Source organism: Lithobates pipiens, unplaced genomic scaffold (assembly GCF_037356315.1).
Source record: "Lithobates pipiens isolate NorthernLeopardFrog02 unplaced genomic scaffold, aLitPip1_a1.2 Scaffold_157, whole genome shotgun sequence".
Lineage (NCBI taxonomy): Eukaryota > Metazoa > Chordata > Amphibia > Anura > Ranidae > Lithobates > Lithobates pipiens.
In genome coordinates this window covers 15,972-33,010 of record NW_027507746.1, presented here as the reverse complement: position 1 = coordinate 33,010, position 17,039 = coordinate 15,972, and the positions used below count along the sequence as shown (strand labels likewise).

General features: G+C 45.8%; 1 protein-coding gene across 1 annotated transcript in view; it reads left to right on the top strand.

Moving 5' to 3' along the window:
* The window catches only part of LOC143981423 (uncharacterized), a 32,640-nt gene extending 16,205 nt beyond the window's left edge, over positions 1 to 16,435 (top strand). The window contains exons 4-7 of the mRNA XM_077479249.1: positions 1,032 to 1,216; positions 13,461 to 13,622; positions 15,637 to 15,798; positions 15,971 to 16,435. Coding sequence (XP_077335375.1) covers positions 1,032 to 1,216; positions 13,461 to 13,622; positions 15,637 to 15,798; positions 15,971 to 16,012 — 551 coding nt within the window. The 3' untranslated portion in view covers positions 16,013 to 16,435. The remainder of the gene's footprint in view (positions 1 to 1,031; positions 1,217 to 13,460; positions 13,623 to 15,636; positions 15,799 to 15,970) is intronic.
* The last annotated feature ends 604 nt before the right edge of the window (positions 16,436 to 17,039 follow it).

Sequence of the window (17,039 nt, the reverse complement as noted above, 5' to 3'; positions counted from 1 at the left end):
TGCATCGCTTTATGTATTATTTTTCTCTTTTTATTCAAGTAATAATCCACATTAACATTTCTTTATTTAAAATATCCACATTAACATTTTAAATATATCCATACTCCAGCCAGCAGATGGAGTTCTAGTCTCCATTTCTTACTTGACTCCACCCCCACCAGTAGGAGGGTTTACGAAAAAAGGAGATAACATTTTCTATAATCTGTGTATCTTCATATAGAGTATTTGAATTACAGAAACAGTATGTCAGGTCACCTTGAGGCCAGGTGACAGATGCACGCCGTAGGGATCAGGAGTGCACCGCAAGGTTGTGGACCCTACGGCTGACTGCTGCCGACAGGGGTCAAGGTGATAGGAAGGCAGGGCCACCAGAACACCAAGATGGATCCCACCAGGGTTAGAGCGTAAGATTCCCTGGGGCGCTGAGTCTAAGAGCCAGCAGGTGTTCACCAGAGTCTCTAGTGGTGAGGATGGACTTGGCTGCAACTGGCTCCAGGTCGTGACCCCCAGGGTCCCCGAGCTCACACCCACAGTAGGCAACAGGAGGATAGGGATGGTGAGGGACAAGCCAAGGTCGGGGCCACAAGCAGACAGGAATAGACAGGGACACGCCAAAAGGTCAGGATCACAGGCAAACAGGGATAGTCAAGGACACGCCAAAGTCGGTAACGTAACAGAAGAGCACACAGTAGGTAACAGGAAGCTAACACACAAAGGTTGATCAGCAGGGTTGGCTTGCAGTGCACAGGTTAATATAGAGTTCTCTGATAGGAGCTAGGGTGGAGCCATGCCAGAGGATGGATTATAAAAGCAGTCAGGTGAGGGTCGGCTGGTCTCTAGAGATGAACACATGGAGACAGGTAAGCAGACCAACTCTATTGCATAACCATGACACAGTAGATGTGAATTTACCATCAGAAGGCAGATGGGTGTAGCAAAATGTCATCTATTTTTGTAGAACCCCCCCCCCCCCCCCCCCATAGACATTTGACTTTCTTCACTAAATTCTTCCTATAATTCTGAAATTTCAGGGGCGAGCACATTCCAGAGCCATACTACATACGATTTGTTTGGCAGCAATGGCCAACTTGCGTACCAAGCCACCGAGCATCGGGAGTGTTGTGGTCCTCGTATGGATTTAAAGGTGAACAACGCCCAAGGAAATAATGTCCTCAACCTCCGCGTGCCTTCAAACTTCTGTGGCTGGGACACCAAGGTATGAAAGATTAATTAACCGTACAATGGGGACCTTTTGATTGTCAGGAAGTTTAAATGATTAATTAAGTCAACGATAATGATCATTTAATCAGATCGATATATGAAATCAATTATTAAATATAATTAGGCCGACCAATTAATTAATCCCTAAATTCATGCTCTTTTTTTTTTTCTGTCTCTTTTATATCTAGTATGGCTATTTTCTTCTCTTCTTTTTTATTTTTTTTATTCCAAACAAATTTTATTGATAAAAGTAGAATACAATACACAATGACAAAATACAAAAGGATAAAAGAACATCATAAAGGTATACATTGTGGATGTGCAGATATTAAGCACAATAAAACTGTGTGAAAGTATGAACTACAGGAAAAGAAAATAAATTATAATTTATTTTTTTACAATGAAGTCCATTGACAATCACCAGTAGCACAAGGATTAATAGTATGACATAGACACGTACATTTATAATACACAACTAAAACCAAGGCATGTATGGCTAAAAAATCGTATGCCTAACAATGATTTGCTGTCCACTTGTAGTTATGACAACCGAGGTACAGAGTACCAATAATCTAACTAACCCAGCAGACATCTAGGTCTGCATTTATCAGACCGTCCCCTTTGCTTCCTCTGCAGCAGAATAAAAGCGTTGGAGTCTATCTACAGGCTGTGATAATACAGCTTGAATTTGGAATAGCTATTCCCTAGGAGATTGTGACCAGAGAATATCAAACTCTAGCGCACAAATAAGGGTGTATATATATATATATATATATGTATGAGGTAGGTAAGTTATATTCAGGAGTAAGATGGAATATACAATGATAATGAACAAATGATACGTCGCCCAGGACATTATTGGTGCTGACGTAAGAGAAACCCCCTGGTAGGTCCTTCAGGAGATCAATCAAATGTCCCAGGCCAAAAGATCTCGAACTGTACTAGAGCGTGCAGATGAGGATGATAATTCAAGATGGTGATTCAAGATGATGAATGTGATCAAGATGAAGATGAACCTCCACACAGAGGATGGTCAAGCTGAGATATCGAGATGCCTTTTGGTCCTTCAGGAGATCAATCAAATGTCTCAGGCCAAAAGATGGCACTGTACTAGAGCGTGCGGATGAGGATGGTGATTCAAGATGGTGATTCAAGATGATGAATGTGATCAAGATGAAGATGAACCTCCACACAGAGGATGATGGTCAAGCTGAGATATCGAGATCCCTTTTGGTCCTTCAGGAGATCAATCGAATGTCTCGGGCCAAAAGATGGCACTGTACTAGAGCGTGCGGATGAGGGTGATAATTCAAGATGGTGATTTAAGATGATGAATGTAATCAAGATGAAGATGAACCTCTACACAGAGGATGATGGTCAAGCTGAGATATCGAGATCCCTTTTGGTCCTTCAGGAGATCAATCAAATGTCTCGGGCCAAAAGATCGAACTGTACTAGAGCGTGCGGATGAGGATGATAATTCAAGATGGTGATTCAAGATGAAGATTCAAGATGATGAATGTGATCAAGATGAAGATGAACCTCCACACAGAGGATGATGGTCAAGCTGAGATATCGAGATCCCTTTTGGTCCTTCAGGAGATCAATCAAATGTCTTGGGCCAAAAGATCAAACTGTACTAGAGCGTGCGGATGAGGATGATAATTCAAGATGGTGATTCAAGATGGTGATTCAAGATGATGAATGTGGTCAAGATGAAGATGAACCTCCACACAGAGGATGATGGTCAAGCTGAGATATCGAGATCCCTTTTCTCTTCTCAATCTGCCTCCCCCCCCAAGAATCCTAAGAACTAGAAATCAGCCCAGAGCGTGTAGTTTCAAATTTTTTATCACTTCTGATTGAGGAGTAATTTTACCGATTTTAATTAATTGTTTGCACAGCCATTAGGTTAACTTGTCCACCAGTTGGCACTCTAAGCCCTTGTACACACTGTCGGACATTCTGCCAACCATTTCGTCCGACGGATTGTGTCCGAAACTGTTGCATACACACGGTCGGACAAAGTTGTCGGAAAATCCGATCGTTCAGAACGTGATGACGTTATTTCGTTACGACGGGACTATGTTCAGGCTAGTAGCCAATAGCTTTGGTGTAGGAATTTGATCTGAGCATGCGTGGCACTTTGTCCAATCGGCATTCTCTACACATGATCGGACAAGGTCCGATCGGACCAGTTTGTCGGAAAATATTTCCAACAAGTTGGAAAATTGGGTCCGACGGATATTCCGACGGAAACAGTCCAATGCATACCACACACAGTCGGATTATCCGACAAAACGGTCCGATAGGACACATTCCGTCGGAATCTCCGACCGTGTGTACAAGGGCTTAGACGGGGTAAGTCCTATATTAGGTCTTCTGGGAATAAAATTTGATTTATTTAATATAATTTATAGAGGCTAAAATAGTTTTATACCTAGTTTAATTTAAATGTTACTTTACTTAGAGTGTATAGCTGTATTCCTCTGGGGTGTTTGTGGCATTTATTTATGATCTGAATATTTGGCGTATTATCATCTTAATCATGTAACACTGGCTAAAGAGGTTTTTTTTTTATCCAGCGATCCATGTGAACAGGGCCGGCCCAAGACATTGTGCTGCTGGGGTCCAAAAATGAAATGCTGCCCCCTCCAAAAAAAAATAAAAAAATCATGCCCACCAAAAGGCTTCCACATCCATTATTTTAAATCATGATAATTAAAACTTAAATTACATTTATCAGGAAGTCAGATTTACATGCAACATCACCTTGGTTATATGATAATACCATTATGTTTAATTCCAAGGGGCGGGGTAGGGTAGGGTAGTATAGGGGCATGTTAGGGCAGTATATAGACAGGCTAGGGTAGTATATGGTTAGGCTAGGGTAGTATAAAGACTAGGGATGAGCCGAACAACCCCCCCCCCCGTTCGGTTTGCACCAGAACAGGCAAAAAATTTGTTCGAACACCATTAAAGTCTATGGTACACGAACATGAATGATCAAAAGTGCTCATTTTAAAGGCTTATATGCGGGGTATTGTCATAAAAAGTGTTTGGGCACCTGGGTCCTGCCACAGGGGACATGTATCAATGCAAAAAAAAGTTTTAAAAAACTGAAGTTTTTTCAGGAGCAGTGATTTTAATAATGCTTAAAGTGAAACAATAAAAGTGTAATATTCCTTTAAATTTCATACCTGGGGGGTGTCTATAGTATACCTGTAAAGGGGCGCATGTTTCCCATGCTTAGAACTGTCCGAGTGCAAAATTACATTTCTAAAGGGGGGAAAAAGTCATTTAAAACTACTCGCGGCTACAATGAATTGTCGGTCCGCACATAAAAGTTCATTGATAAAAACGGCATGGGGATTTCCCCACAGGGGAACCCGAACCAAAAAAAAAATTAAAAATAAAAATGGCGTGAAGTCCCCCAAAAATCCATACCAGACCCTTTTATCTGAGCACGCAAACTGGCAGGACACAGGAAAAGAGGGGGGGATGAGAGAGCGCCCCCCCCTCCTGAACCGTACCAGGCCACATGCCCTCAACATTGGGAGGATGCTTTTGGAATAGCCCCTCAAAGCACCTTGTCCCCATGTTGATGGGGAGAAGGGCCTCATCCCCACAACCCTTGCCCGGTGGTTGTGGGGGTCTGCTGGCGGGGGGGCTTATCGGAATCTGGAAGCCTCCTTTAACAAGGGGACCGCCAGATCCCACCCCAGATCCCACCCCCCCTCCGTGTGAATTGGTAATGGGGTACAAATGTACCCCTACCATTTCACAAAAAAAGTGACAAAAGACAAGAGACGGTTTTTGACAAGTCCTTTATTAAATTCTTCTTTGCGCTTCTTCTTTCATCTTCCTTCTTCTGGTCTTCCTTCAGTGTTCTTGTTCCTCCAACTTCTTCTTCTTCTCCATCTTCTTCTTCATCTTCATTTTCTTCTTCCTCTGCTCTTCTTGTCCCGCATCTTGCTCTGGCTTCTTCTGCATGCCGTCCGCATGATCCGCCTCTGTGGGAGTCTTCAGCCGTGTGACGCTTCGATTCTTCTGACACTTCTTAAATAACGGAGGGCGGGGCCACCATGGCATTCCCCGTGTTGTTAGAGGGGGCGGGGGTCACCCGTTTACGTAAATGGGTGACCCCGCCCTCCTCTGACATCACAGGGAAAGTCATAGGGAAACACAGGAAACGTGCTCCCCTTTACAGGCATACTATAGACACCCCCCCCCCAGGTACGAAATGTAAAGGAATATTACACTTTTATTGTTTCACTTTAAGCATTATTAAAATCCCTGCTCCCGAAAAAACTGCAATTGTTTTTAAACTTTTTTTTTTTTTTTTGCATTGACCCAGGTCCCCAAACACTTTTTATGACAATACCATGCATATAAGCCTTTAAAATTAGCACTTTTGATTTCTCCCATAGACTTTTTTAAAGGGTGTTCCACGGCTTTTGAATTTGCCGCAAACACCCAAAATTGTTCGGTGAACTGATGAACAGCCATTGTTCAAGTCGAACATGAGTTCAACGTGAACATAAATCTCATCCCTGATAAAGACAAGCTAAGGTAGTATATGGACAGGCTAGAGTAGTATATGGACAGGCTGGGGTAGTATATGGATAGGCTGGGGTAGTATGTGGACAGGCTGGGGTAGTATGTGGACAGGCTGGGGTAGTGTGTGGACAGGCTGGGGTAGTGTGTGGACAGGCTGGGGTAGTGTGTGGACAGGCTGGGGTAGTGTGTGGACAGGCTGGGGTAGTGTGTGGACAGGCTGGGGTAGTGTGTGGACAGGCTGGGGTAGTGTGTGGACAGGCTGGGGTAGTGTGTGGACAGGCTGGGGTAGTGTGTGGACAGGCTGGGGTAGTGTGTGGACAGGCTGGGGTAGTGTGTGGACAGGCTGGGGTAGTGTGTGGACAGGCTGGGGTAGTGTGTGGACAGGCTGGGGTAGTGTGTGGACAGGCTGGGGTAGTGTGTGGACAGGCTGGGGTAGTGTGTGGACAGGCTGGGGTAGTGTGTGGACAGGCTGGGGTAGTGTGTGGACAGGCTGGGGTAGTGTGTGGACAGGCTGGGGTAGTGTGTGGACAGGCTGGGGTAGTGTGTGGACAGGCTGGGGTAGTGTGTGGACAGGCTGGGGTAGTGTGTGGACAGGCTGGGGTAGTGTGTGGACAGGCTGGGGTAGTGTGTGGACAGGCTGGGGTAGTGTGTGGACAGGCTGGGGTAGTGTGTGGACAGGCTAGGGTAGTGTATGGACAGGCTAGGGTAGTGTATGGACAGGCTAGGGTAGTGTATGGACAGGCTAGGGTAGTGTATGGACAGGCTAGGGTAGTGTATGGACAGGCTAGGGTAGTGTATGGACAGGCTAGGGTAGTGTATGGACAGGCTAGGGTAGTGTATGGACAGGCTAGGGTAGTGTATGGACAGGCTAAGGCAGTACAGGGGCATGATAGGGTAGTATTTAGACAGGCTAGGGTACTATACAATAGACAGGCTAGGGCAGTATAGGGGCAGGTGGAGCAGCCAGGGGGCAGTTGTCCTCATGACACACAAAACTGTTGGAAAAAAAATCTTGATCGTCAGTTTGCTGGGAAAATAGAAGAGGAGGAGAGGTGGCCGTGGTTCAATTTGCAGCCCCTCTCAAAGTGCTGCCTGGATCCAATGGAGCCACTGGGACCCATGGTAGGGCCGGCCCTGCACGTGAAGATATGAACGAATCCTCATTTAACTAAAATTTTGTACACATTCTGCACCATTTTCCATCTTACTCCTGAACACACGTAGGTTATGAAACATACTTCTTATTATAAGGATTACAGTAAACCGAGATATGGTAACATTATTCTTATCATAGAAAGTGACTAGGTGTCCCGGGAGCCGCACATCAAGTCTGGACCCGCTGTATGATACTGGGAGAATGTCTGACTGATATTGGAAGGAGGCCTCCAAGTATCCATGGGGTATTGTGAGTACACACCTGAGTGTAGGATCCTGGTGACTGTTGCTGCTACTATCCCTTGTGTGTCAATACTAGTGATTGTCTCGCCGGAGACATTTCTGATGGTGTCTCAGTGCTGTTCATTTCTCTGGCCTTTGGCTAAAGGGACTGTCCTATGAAGTAAGGACATAATGGAGAGTGTCCTCTGATTGTTGGTCAGCTTTCATGGAGTATCCCACAGTGCCTTAAAAGAGAAGTATGGGGCTTCTTCTCCTCCTTCTCCTTCTTCTCCTCCTTCTTCTCCTTCTTCTCCTCCTTCTTCTCCTTCTCCTTCTCCTTCTCCTTCTCCTCCTTCTCCTTCTCCTCCTTCTCCTTCTTCTCCTTCTTCTCCTTCTCCTTCTCCTCCTCCTCCTCCTCCTCCTCCTCCTCTTCCTCCTCCTCCAGACAATAGCCTGGAAGTTGAAGCAGGTTGTCCAAGCCGAGGTGTCCTCCCATCCACCAAAAAGACCACTCGTTCATCAGAAAGAAGAAACAGCTGGCAGCTTATCAGCTGGTGATGAGCCTTGTTCAGTGTGCTGTAACCAAGGCTCATGGTCGAAACGCGTCTGTCTCTCTTTTTGTACTCACTGGCAAGATTTACAAGGAAGAGATATTAAGGTTACGGAGTTGCCAGCTGTTTTCTTCTTTCTGATGACTGAGCTGTCTCTTTGGTGAATGGGCGAAGACCTCAGCTTGGACACCCCAGCTTCAACTTCCAGGCTAACGTTTAGGTTCCACTGTTCTGAGCCATACGTCGTTTGCATAGAACCCTCCACAGCTCAGTGCTCCGGTGAGCGCGGAGGGAGATGAGCAGAGAGCCGCTGGCTGAAGTCTACAACTGAGAGGCTGAGACGGGTGTCAGTCCAGGCATCTGGTGGGTTTCCAGACATTATTGTCGTGATGATGCGGTGCCTGGACTGATATCCTTGACGTCATCTGAGAGAGCGGACCTCAGCCCGCTCTTTGCCTAAATTGGATCGCAGGAGTCCAAAACAAACTGCACTCCAGTGATCCATAGGAGAAGCCCAGCCAAAAAGAGCTTTGGCTGGACTTCTCCTTTAAGCCCTATCCAAGTTATTCAGCAATAAAGGTTAAAAAAAAAAGAAAAAGGCAACCCCCCTAGACTGCTCATTGAGCCAGAGGTTTGACTAATGCTGTGTGCCTGGCTGGTGCTGCACTAAACTGGGAAAAGAACCTCGGGCAAATCGGTGGCCATGACATATGAAGGACATAACCTCCAGTTCTCTTTTCCAACCTGTTATAACATAATCTCCAAACCCCTCCATTTACCCAATAAATTCCGCGACAAGGTTTTTGGAGTAAAATGACCTTACGGCCTTTTATTAACAATTAACGTAATTTTAAGTAAATAACATTTTAAAATAACCATCAACCAAACTTCTCTATATACTCTTTGGGGGTCTTTGAGGGCAACGACACACAACTTGGTTCCTGCGACCAACTTCTTTTAAACTTTTAGGCCTCCAGTCGCAAGCCACTGACTCAGCGACGGTACTCAACATTCGCAGTGACCTACATCTTTACCTCTTCCTGGTTAACCCCTCCTTAACCGGAAGGTACCTGAGAACCCCATACCACAGGTGGGTCCCAACCATGTTATATATATATATATATATATATATATATATATATATATATATATATATATATATATACCACCATCTTCTCTTCCTCCAAAGACCCACCACTGCTGGGCTGTCCTGACAGCCTCTCTAAAATACAGACCAAACATCGGGAGGGTGGGTGGGAATCTTCTTCCCCTCCGCTCTCGACTGACGTCACTTCCTCCTTCTCTTTGCCCTATTTCCCCAGAATGCCTCCCAGATCTAAACCACCCCCCTTTTTCTTTAAAGGGGCCAGCTTCTCACATTAACCCTCTGCAGGGCAGGACTTAGGGTGGTGGGGGCCCCTGGGCTTGAGTCACTTTCGGGCCCTACCTTCTATACATTCCCATATTTATCGGCGTATAACCCTCGCTGGCGTATAACACGCGCCCCAAGTTTAGGAGGGAATTTTAAGGAAAAAAACTTTTAGGAGGGATGTTTAAGGAAAAAACTTACATTGAAATGCCTATCAATGCAGCCTTGCCCAACCATCTGCAGCCTTGTCAGATGTCATTTGCAGCCTTGTCAGTGTAGCCTTGTCATTTGCAGCCTTGTCATTGCAGTCTTGAAGTTTAAAAATGGCTCCGCCAGTCCTGTGTATCTCGGGTCCTCTCGGCGGCTCTCGGGTTGGCGGCTCTCGGGTCCTCTTGGCGGCTCTCGGGTCCTCTCGCAGTCGAGAGTAGCAGAGTGTACTCGGCTTGGCTCACAGTCACACCCAGTCCCTGTGATATGTCCATTATAGGGCGGGACTGGGCGTGACTGTGAGCGGAGCCGAGAACACTCGGCTATGTATCTCGGCAGGGCCTGCGGGGCCCCCTATTGGGCAGGGCCCATGGGCTTGAGCCCAGTCAAGCCCAATTGTAAGTCCAGCCCTGGCAGGGCAGGACTTAGGGTGGCGGGGGCCCCTGTGCTTGAGTCACTTTCGGCCCTACCTTCTATACATTGCCATATTTATCGGCGTATAACCCTCTCTGGCGTATAACACGCGCCCAAAGTTTAGGAGGGAATTTTAAGGAAAAAAACTTTTAGGAGGGAAGTTTAAGGAAAAAACTTACATTGAAATGCCCATCAATGCAGCCTTGCCCAACCATCTGCAGCCTTGTCAGTGTCATTTGCAGCCTTGTCAGTGTAGCCTTGTCATTTGCAGCCTTGTCATTGCAGTCTTGAAGTTTAAAAATGGCGCCGCCAGTCCTGTGTATCTCGGCGGCTCTCGGGTCCTCTCGGCGGCTCTCGGGTCCTCTCGCAGTCCCGAGCAGAGCCGAGAGTAGCAGAGTGTACTTGGCTCGGCTCACAGTCACGCCCAGTCCCGCCCTATGATGGACATATCACAGGGACTGGGCGTGACTGTGAGCCGAGCAGTCCCGAGCAGAGCCGAGAGTAGCAGAGTGTACTTGGCTCGGCTCACAGTCACACCCAGTCCCTGTGATATGTCCATCATAGGGCGGGACTGGGCGTGACTGTGAGCGGAGTGGAGCCGAGTACACTCGGCTATGTATCTCGGCGGGGCCCCCTATTGGGTGGGGCCCATGGGCTTGAGCCCAGTCAAGCCCAATTGTAAGTCCAGCCCTGGCCCTCTGCCTGTCCTATATCCACCCCTTTCATGCCGTCCCTCCACTCATTCCTTTTATTCTTTTAACTCCGGGACTCCCTCTACAGGGGTGAGCGTTACCTAGGGTTAACTAGTTAGGTGACCCTCAACAACTGGTAAGAAAATACCTGTAACGCTATTGTAACGCCACCCCTGAATGAGCCACTTGAGTATATTTTGGTTCTGTATTTCGGCGTCTCAACCCCAAGAGCAGTCTCGGCCCCTCTGGCACACCTTGTGATCAATGTTACTGCAAACACAATAGTAAATAGACACAGGCGGTATTGAACCAAAAAGTATTTTTACCGAAAGACTTTCTTTTGGCAAAACAGTAATAAAATAATTACATGATAGCTAAATATATCCCAAATAACTCAGTTGAGTCTTACCGAAAGATTAAGAGCAAGGAAATGTAATCGCTTCCCGCCTGCCCAACGTCATATGAGTGGAGATATCTAGATACCGACCACCCCCCGGATGTTGACCGTAGAGAATTTGCGGCGGGCCAGATGGTCCCCGGATTCTCTATGATTGTTCGGAGGCCGCCGGGCGCGATATTATGACGTCACACCCGGCCTCTGCATTTGAAAAAAAAAATGCCGCCTCGGCTAGGAAGCCAGGATCAGGTTTTATCTATTTCCTTTTTTTATTATTATTTCAGGCTTCCCAGCCTAGAGGAGAGATCTGGGGACTTATTGACCTCATATCTCACTGTAAAGAGGACCTGTCACGCACTATTCCCTATTACAAGGGATGTTTACATTCCTTGTAATAGGCATAAAGGTGATCAAAAAAAAAATGTAAAAAAGCCTCAAACTAGAAAAATAAAAGTAAAATTATCAAAAAAAATATTTTAAAAAAATACAATTTAAAGCACCCCTGCCCCTGCGTGCTTGCCCGCACAAGGGAGCGCATAGGTAAGTCGCGCCCACATATGTAAACGACGTTCAAACCACACATGTGAGGTATCGACGCAAACGTTGGAGTGAGAGCCCTAGACCTCCTCTGTAACTCAAAATAGGTAACCTGTAAACATTTTTAAAGCGTCGCCTATGGGGATTTTTAAGTACCGAAAATTGGCGCCATTCCAAGATGGTGTGAAATTTTAAAGCGTGACATGTTGGGTACCTATTTACTCGGTGTAACATTATCTTTCACATTATGTAAAAAAAATTGGGCTAACTTTACTGCTTTTTTCATGCATGAAACAGGTTCCCCCCCCCCCCCCCCAAAAAAAAACACGCTTGAAAAAAAATGCTGCGCAAATACCATGCAAGATAAAAAAAAAAAGATAGGCCATTTTATTCTTAAGGCCTCTGCTAAAAAAAAAATATATATATATATATATATATATATATATATATATATATATATATATATATATATATATATATATATATATATATATATAATGTGTGTGTGTGTGTGTATGTATGTGTGTGTGTATATATATATATATATATATATATATATATATATATATATATATATATATATATATATATATATATATATATATATAATATACACGTGTGTGTTTGGGGGTTCTGCATAATTTTCTAGCAAAAAAAATGATGCTTTTTTTACATGTAGGAGAGAAATGTCAGAATTGGCCTGGTAAGCAAGTGGTCAATACTGTAATCTGATCACTTCCAGGGGACTTTTTAAGGTGAATAATTCTGAAAGCAGAGATAACCACGAAAATGATTCAGTGTGATAAGATAACTTCAGGAAATAACCAACAACTCTACTTAAAGTGCTTGTAAAGTCTTGTTTTTTATTTTTTTGTTAAAAATAACAAACATGTCTATACTTGCCTGCTCTTTTATAATGGTTTTGCACAGAGCAGCCCCAATCCTCCTCTTCTTGGGTCCCTCTTCAATGCTCCTGCCCCCTCCCCCCCCCTCCTGTTGTGTGCCCCCACAGCAAGCAGCTTGCTATGGGGGCACCCGAGCCGAGCTACAGCTCCGCGTGTCCAATCAGGCACGGAGCTGTGGCCTGGCCCTGCCCCCTTTCTCTCCTCATTGGCCGACTGACTTTGATAGCAGCAGGAGCCAATGGCGGCGTGCTGTTGTCTCAGCCAATCAGGAGGGGAGTCCCGGGCAGCCGAGACATTCCTGCAACATTGCTTGCTGGATCTAGATGGGGCTCAGGTAAGTATTAGAGGGGAGGGGGTGCTGCATACAGAAGTTTTTTTTTTTTTTTTATCTTAATGCATAGAATGCACCTTCTGCCTTTACAACTTCATTAAATTGAGCTCTATGGGTCCAGGCAGGAGGAGGGCAGTGGAATGACCAGGCTTGTGTCAGACCACTCCCTTCTATTCCCTGACACCGCAGTCCTAATGAACCGCAGAGCACAATATGGAATTCAAGTCCTGGGTGTAAGTATGGGCCCTTATGGCACCAATGTCTTTAATTCCTTGTGGGGTGTAAGTATGGCTTATAGCTCTGAACCAAAATAAACACTGCTGCTTGGCAAGGGGGTAAGTGTAACACGGCGTTCTACAGGTATAGTCAAAGAGAAAGGCAACGTTGTCTGCATGCAGTGTCTCTTTGTTCTGAAAGATGGGCAGTTGCCCGCTCACCAATCCTGAGACCCAGTCCCAAAGGCGAGATGTCCCAGGAATAGGCTCCTCAGGCCTCCTGGCTGGCTACCTGACCATTGGAACGCCTTGTGACGTCTGCAGAGATTGGCCTGGAGTTACACCCGGGGGCATTCTCTGGCAAAAAAGGCCACGATTGACTGTGGAGCTGTGGTGAGAGACAGTTCATGGATGGCAGCACCCTTCTCCTGCGTCAGGTCTTCTCCTTGCCTTGTGGTCTCTGTCCTGCTCCCAGGCAGCCTAGTGGTGGTTGTTTTCTCCTCTCCTGTGTGGGCATTCTGGGGTGTGTAGTCTGCCCCCTGGTTAGATATTGGATATGTTCCTGCTGTAAGTAACAACAGGGAATAAACTCCGGTGTAATTACTGGACAGTCCAGTCACTATTCTAGGTGTGATGACCAAACTCATTAGAAGAACCTCTTGTAACATTTTTTTTTTCTTATAGTTGCAGGTCTCCTCTTCCTCCGGGGAGCTCCTCGGCTACATATACAAAGAGTGGACAAGTTTCTACATAAAATTCGACATCTTGGATCCATCAGGACTTGTTTGTCTTAAAGTGAAAGGTCCAGGATGGGGGGAAGGCTTCATGTCTGACCAGGATTTTAAGGTCCGTCTATCGACAAGTGTCAAATACTTCATTCCTTAGAAATAATACTTGTAAAAAAAAATGTCATTATCAGATTGCCTATGTTGTGTGGTTGAAGCCATGCTTCTGTGGGCTTCTATTGGTTTGTTGTCCATGAACATGAAGAGACACCTCCCTCACAAATTAGATGTTTCCACACAAATCACCATTTTCATAACTCGAATAGGGTTTTGAAAAAAATTAAAAATAAATCCTGGAAGGGTACTCTGTTCACGTAGCCATCTCTCCTCCAATCTAGACGTTCTCTCTGCCGCTTTAACGGAGAACTTGGATACTGGTAATTCTACAGCATATGACATTGTAGACAATTGTGCCCCAACAACAAGTTTTGGTGAAGATCCTTTTCTGTTCCAGCATGGCTGTGCCCCCCCCCCCCCCCCCGTATGCAAAGCCAGCTCCATAAAGACATGATGTGACCAGTTTGGTGTGGAGTAACTCCAATGTCCTCCATGGAGTCCTGACCTCAACCCTAATGAACACCTTTGGGAGGAATTGGAAAGCTGATGATGAGCCAGGTCTTCTCAGTACCTGACCTTACCAACAGTGGCATCGCTAGGGGTGACAGGGGGTGTAGGTTGCATCGGGTGACACAAGCCAGAGGGGTGACACCTGTGGGCAGCAGCACCACTGGCTAATGCCGTGCAGTGACAGTCCTCACTCCTACACAGTGCACAGCGGGACGGACTAAAGCTGCCTCCCCCTCCTCTCTGTTTACATCGGAGGAGGATGGACGCACACCGCTGTGCCCATACCACGCTGTTCTGAGGTCTGTAAAGTTTTTAGTTTAATGCAAATGTACATGTGCTGCAGGGGCGCTATGGGAGGGGAGGTGGTCTGCACTGAGGGGGGCTCTGCACTGATGGAGAGGGGGTCTGCACTGAGGGGGGGCTCTGCACTGATGGAGGGGGGTCTGCACTGAGGGGTGCTCTGAATTGGTGGAGGGGAGTCTGCACTGAGGGGGGGCTCTGCACTGATGGAGGGGGGGTCTGTACTGAGGGGGGCTCTGCACTGATGGAGGGGGGTCTGCACTGAGGGGGGCTCTGCACTGATGGAGTGGACTGCACTGATAGAGGGGCTCTGCACTGCTGAAGGGGGGGGGGGCTCTGCACTGATGTAGGAGGGGGTTTGCACTGAGGGGGCTCTGCACGGATGGAGGAGGGAGGGGGGTCTGCTGATGGATGGGGGGTCTATACTGATAGAGGGGGTCTGCACTAAGGGGGGTCTATACTAATGGATGGGAGTCTGCATTGAGGGGGGCTATACTGATGGGGGGTCTATACTGCAGGAGGGGGGTCTGTATTTATTTGGGGGTCTATACTGAGAGAGGGAGGTCTGTAGTTAGTGGAGGGGGCCGGGGGTCTGTACTGAGGGTGGACTATAGTTGGTGGAGCGGGGGGTGTACATGAGTAGCTGACCTCACCAATGGGCACAAACTCCCATAGCCACCCTCCAAAGTCTTGTCCAAAGTCTTCCCAGAAAAGTGGAGGATGTTAAAGCCACAGATGGAGTAACTCCATATTAATAGCCATGGTTTTGGAATGGGATGTCCGGCAGGCTCATATAGGTGTGATGGCCAGGGGTCCACAGACTTTTGCCCATATGGTAGTGTTATAATAAACTGCCATGTTGCAATGTGGAGTCTTCTTTGTGATTCTCCATTCTGGTCACCTCTGGTCTTCAGGATTCCAACATTTGGATAATTGGCAACGTAGCAGATCCTCCACAGATTTATAAAGTATCAAGCCAAAAACATTATTGATTGATTTTGGATGGAGAGTGGAAAGGTTTCAACCCTTAGAACCTTTGGAACTATAACACTGAACGCATCACCCAAAACCTGGATTTCAATAATATAAGGAGGAACTGGTAAAATTCCTTCTGCTTCAACCAAAATGTATTATGACTTCTTCTATAATTGATGTTCTCTGTGTAGACGCTCTGGTGGTCCTCATGATCCTCTCTCTTCTCTCTCCAGGTTCTATCTGCTGACAGAACCACCCAAGTCGGGGTCATCACACGTGTGTGGCGGGGGTTAAGCAAGGAGATGTTCAGCTCTAAAGACAAATATGCTGTCAATTTCCCGATGGACCTCAATGTCTCCATGAAAGCCATGCTGATGGCCTGCACCTTGTTCATTGTGAGTCTGAGCCTGAGAACACTGCAATATGTACAGTATGTGAGGCTGGAGAGAATGGTGCAATGTGTGCGAGGATGGAGGGAACGCCCCAGTGTAGATACTTTTTTTAGCTCATTTTACTGTAGAAGTCAAAGAATGGTCATTTGTTGTAACCAGAACTTTTATTTTTCAGGACCTTCTGGAAGAAGAACGTAGTCGCAGTGATGATTCCTGATCTGTGCACCAATAAAGGGTTGGCCAACATCCTCACCAACATGGAGTTGGGTAGATGACATCACACCATGTATATATTATATATTGTAGCAATCAGCCAAGCAGAGGACACCTCCAATTCTCTGTGAATCCAACCCCTCTTTACTGGTCCTGATTCCACAGCAGTTTTTGTTCAGTCCTCCAGGGGGCAGTGCTATCCCAGGCCAGCCAATCGCATCAGATCTCTGCTTGCTTCACTAAAACCACCCCTCAGGGACTGAACACAAGGGCAACTCAGAACAAATCTACTGCCTTATCCCTCCTAAAGAGATATATACGTGTTCTGTACATTCCATACATATATAACGATCAGGCTGTATGAAGATTGGCTGCTTTACATTTTCAGATTATTAAATAAATATTGCAAGTATTTTAAAACTTCAAAGGTAAACGCTAATGATTTGGGGTTACTTTTATTATATCAGTGAACTGTATACTCTACACAGTCATTCTCAGACAAATAAACACATCAGACGTGACAAAGGACTCCCAGAGAACCATGAGTTAGCATAATACTGAAACTTCCCACTTGGCTTTCCGACAGGGGCGGAGCCACTGCTGCGATGAGAAATCGAGACGTGTAAATAACGGGCTTCTTTCAGCACAGCTGAGAACGATGGAAGGCTTACAGGTGAAAATGAGACTACAGCGCCACCTGCTGAATTAAAATAAAACCAAAATATTATTAATCTACAATATTTTATATTTATTTGATAAAGAATTTGTATTTTTTGTCAGTTCTGACCATATTAAATATATATATATATATATATATATATATATATAAATTTACAATTGCTGTTATACATAATGGAAAAATAAACCTTGATTTTTATTTTTATTTTTCTAATCAAAATCCAGAGAGGACAGTCCTGATTCAGAGAGGACAGTATAGAGTTTGGACCTCTGTCCTAGAGTATCAGGTCCTGCAGAGATCTTTCTTTCTGGTATGTGTAGATGTGGAGATTGGGGCAGAAACTCCAGACACA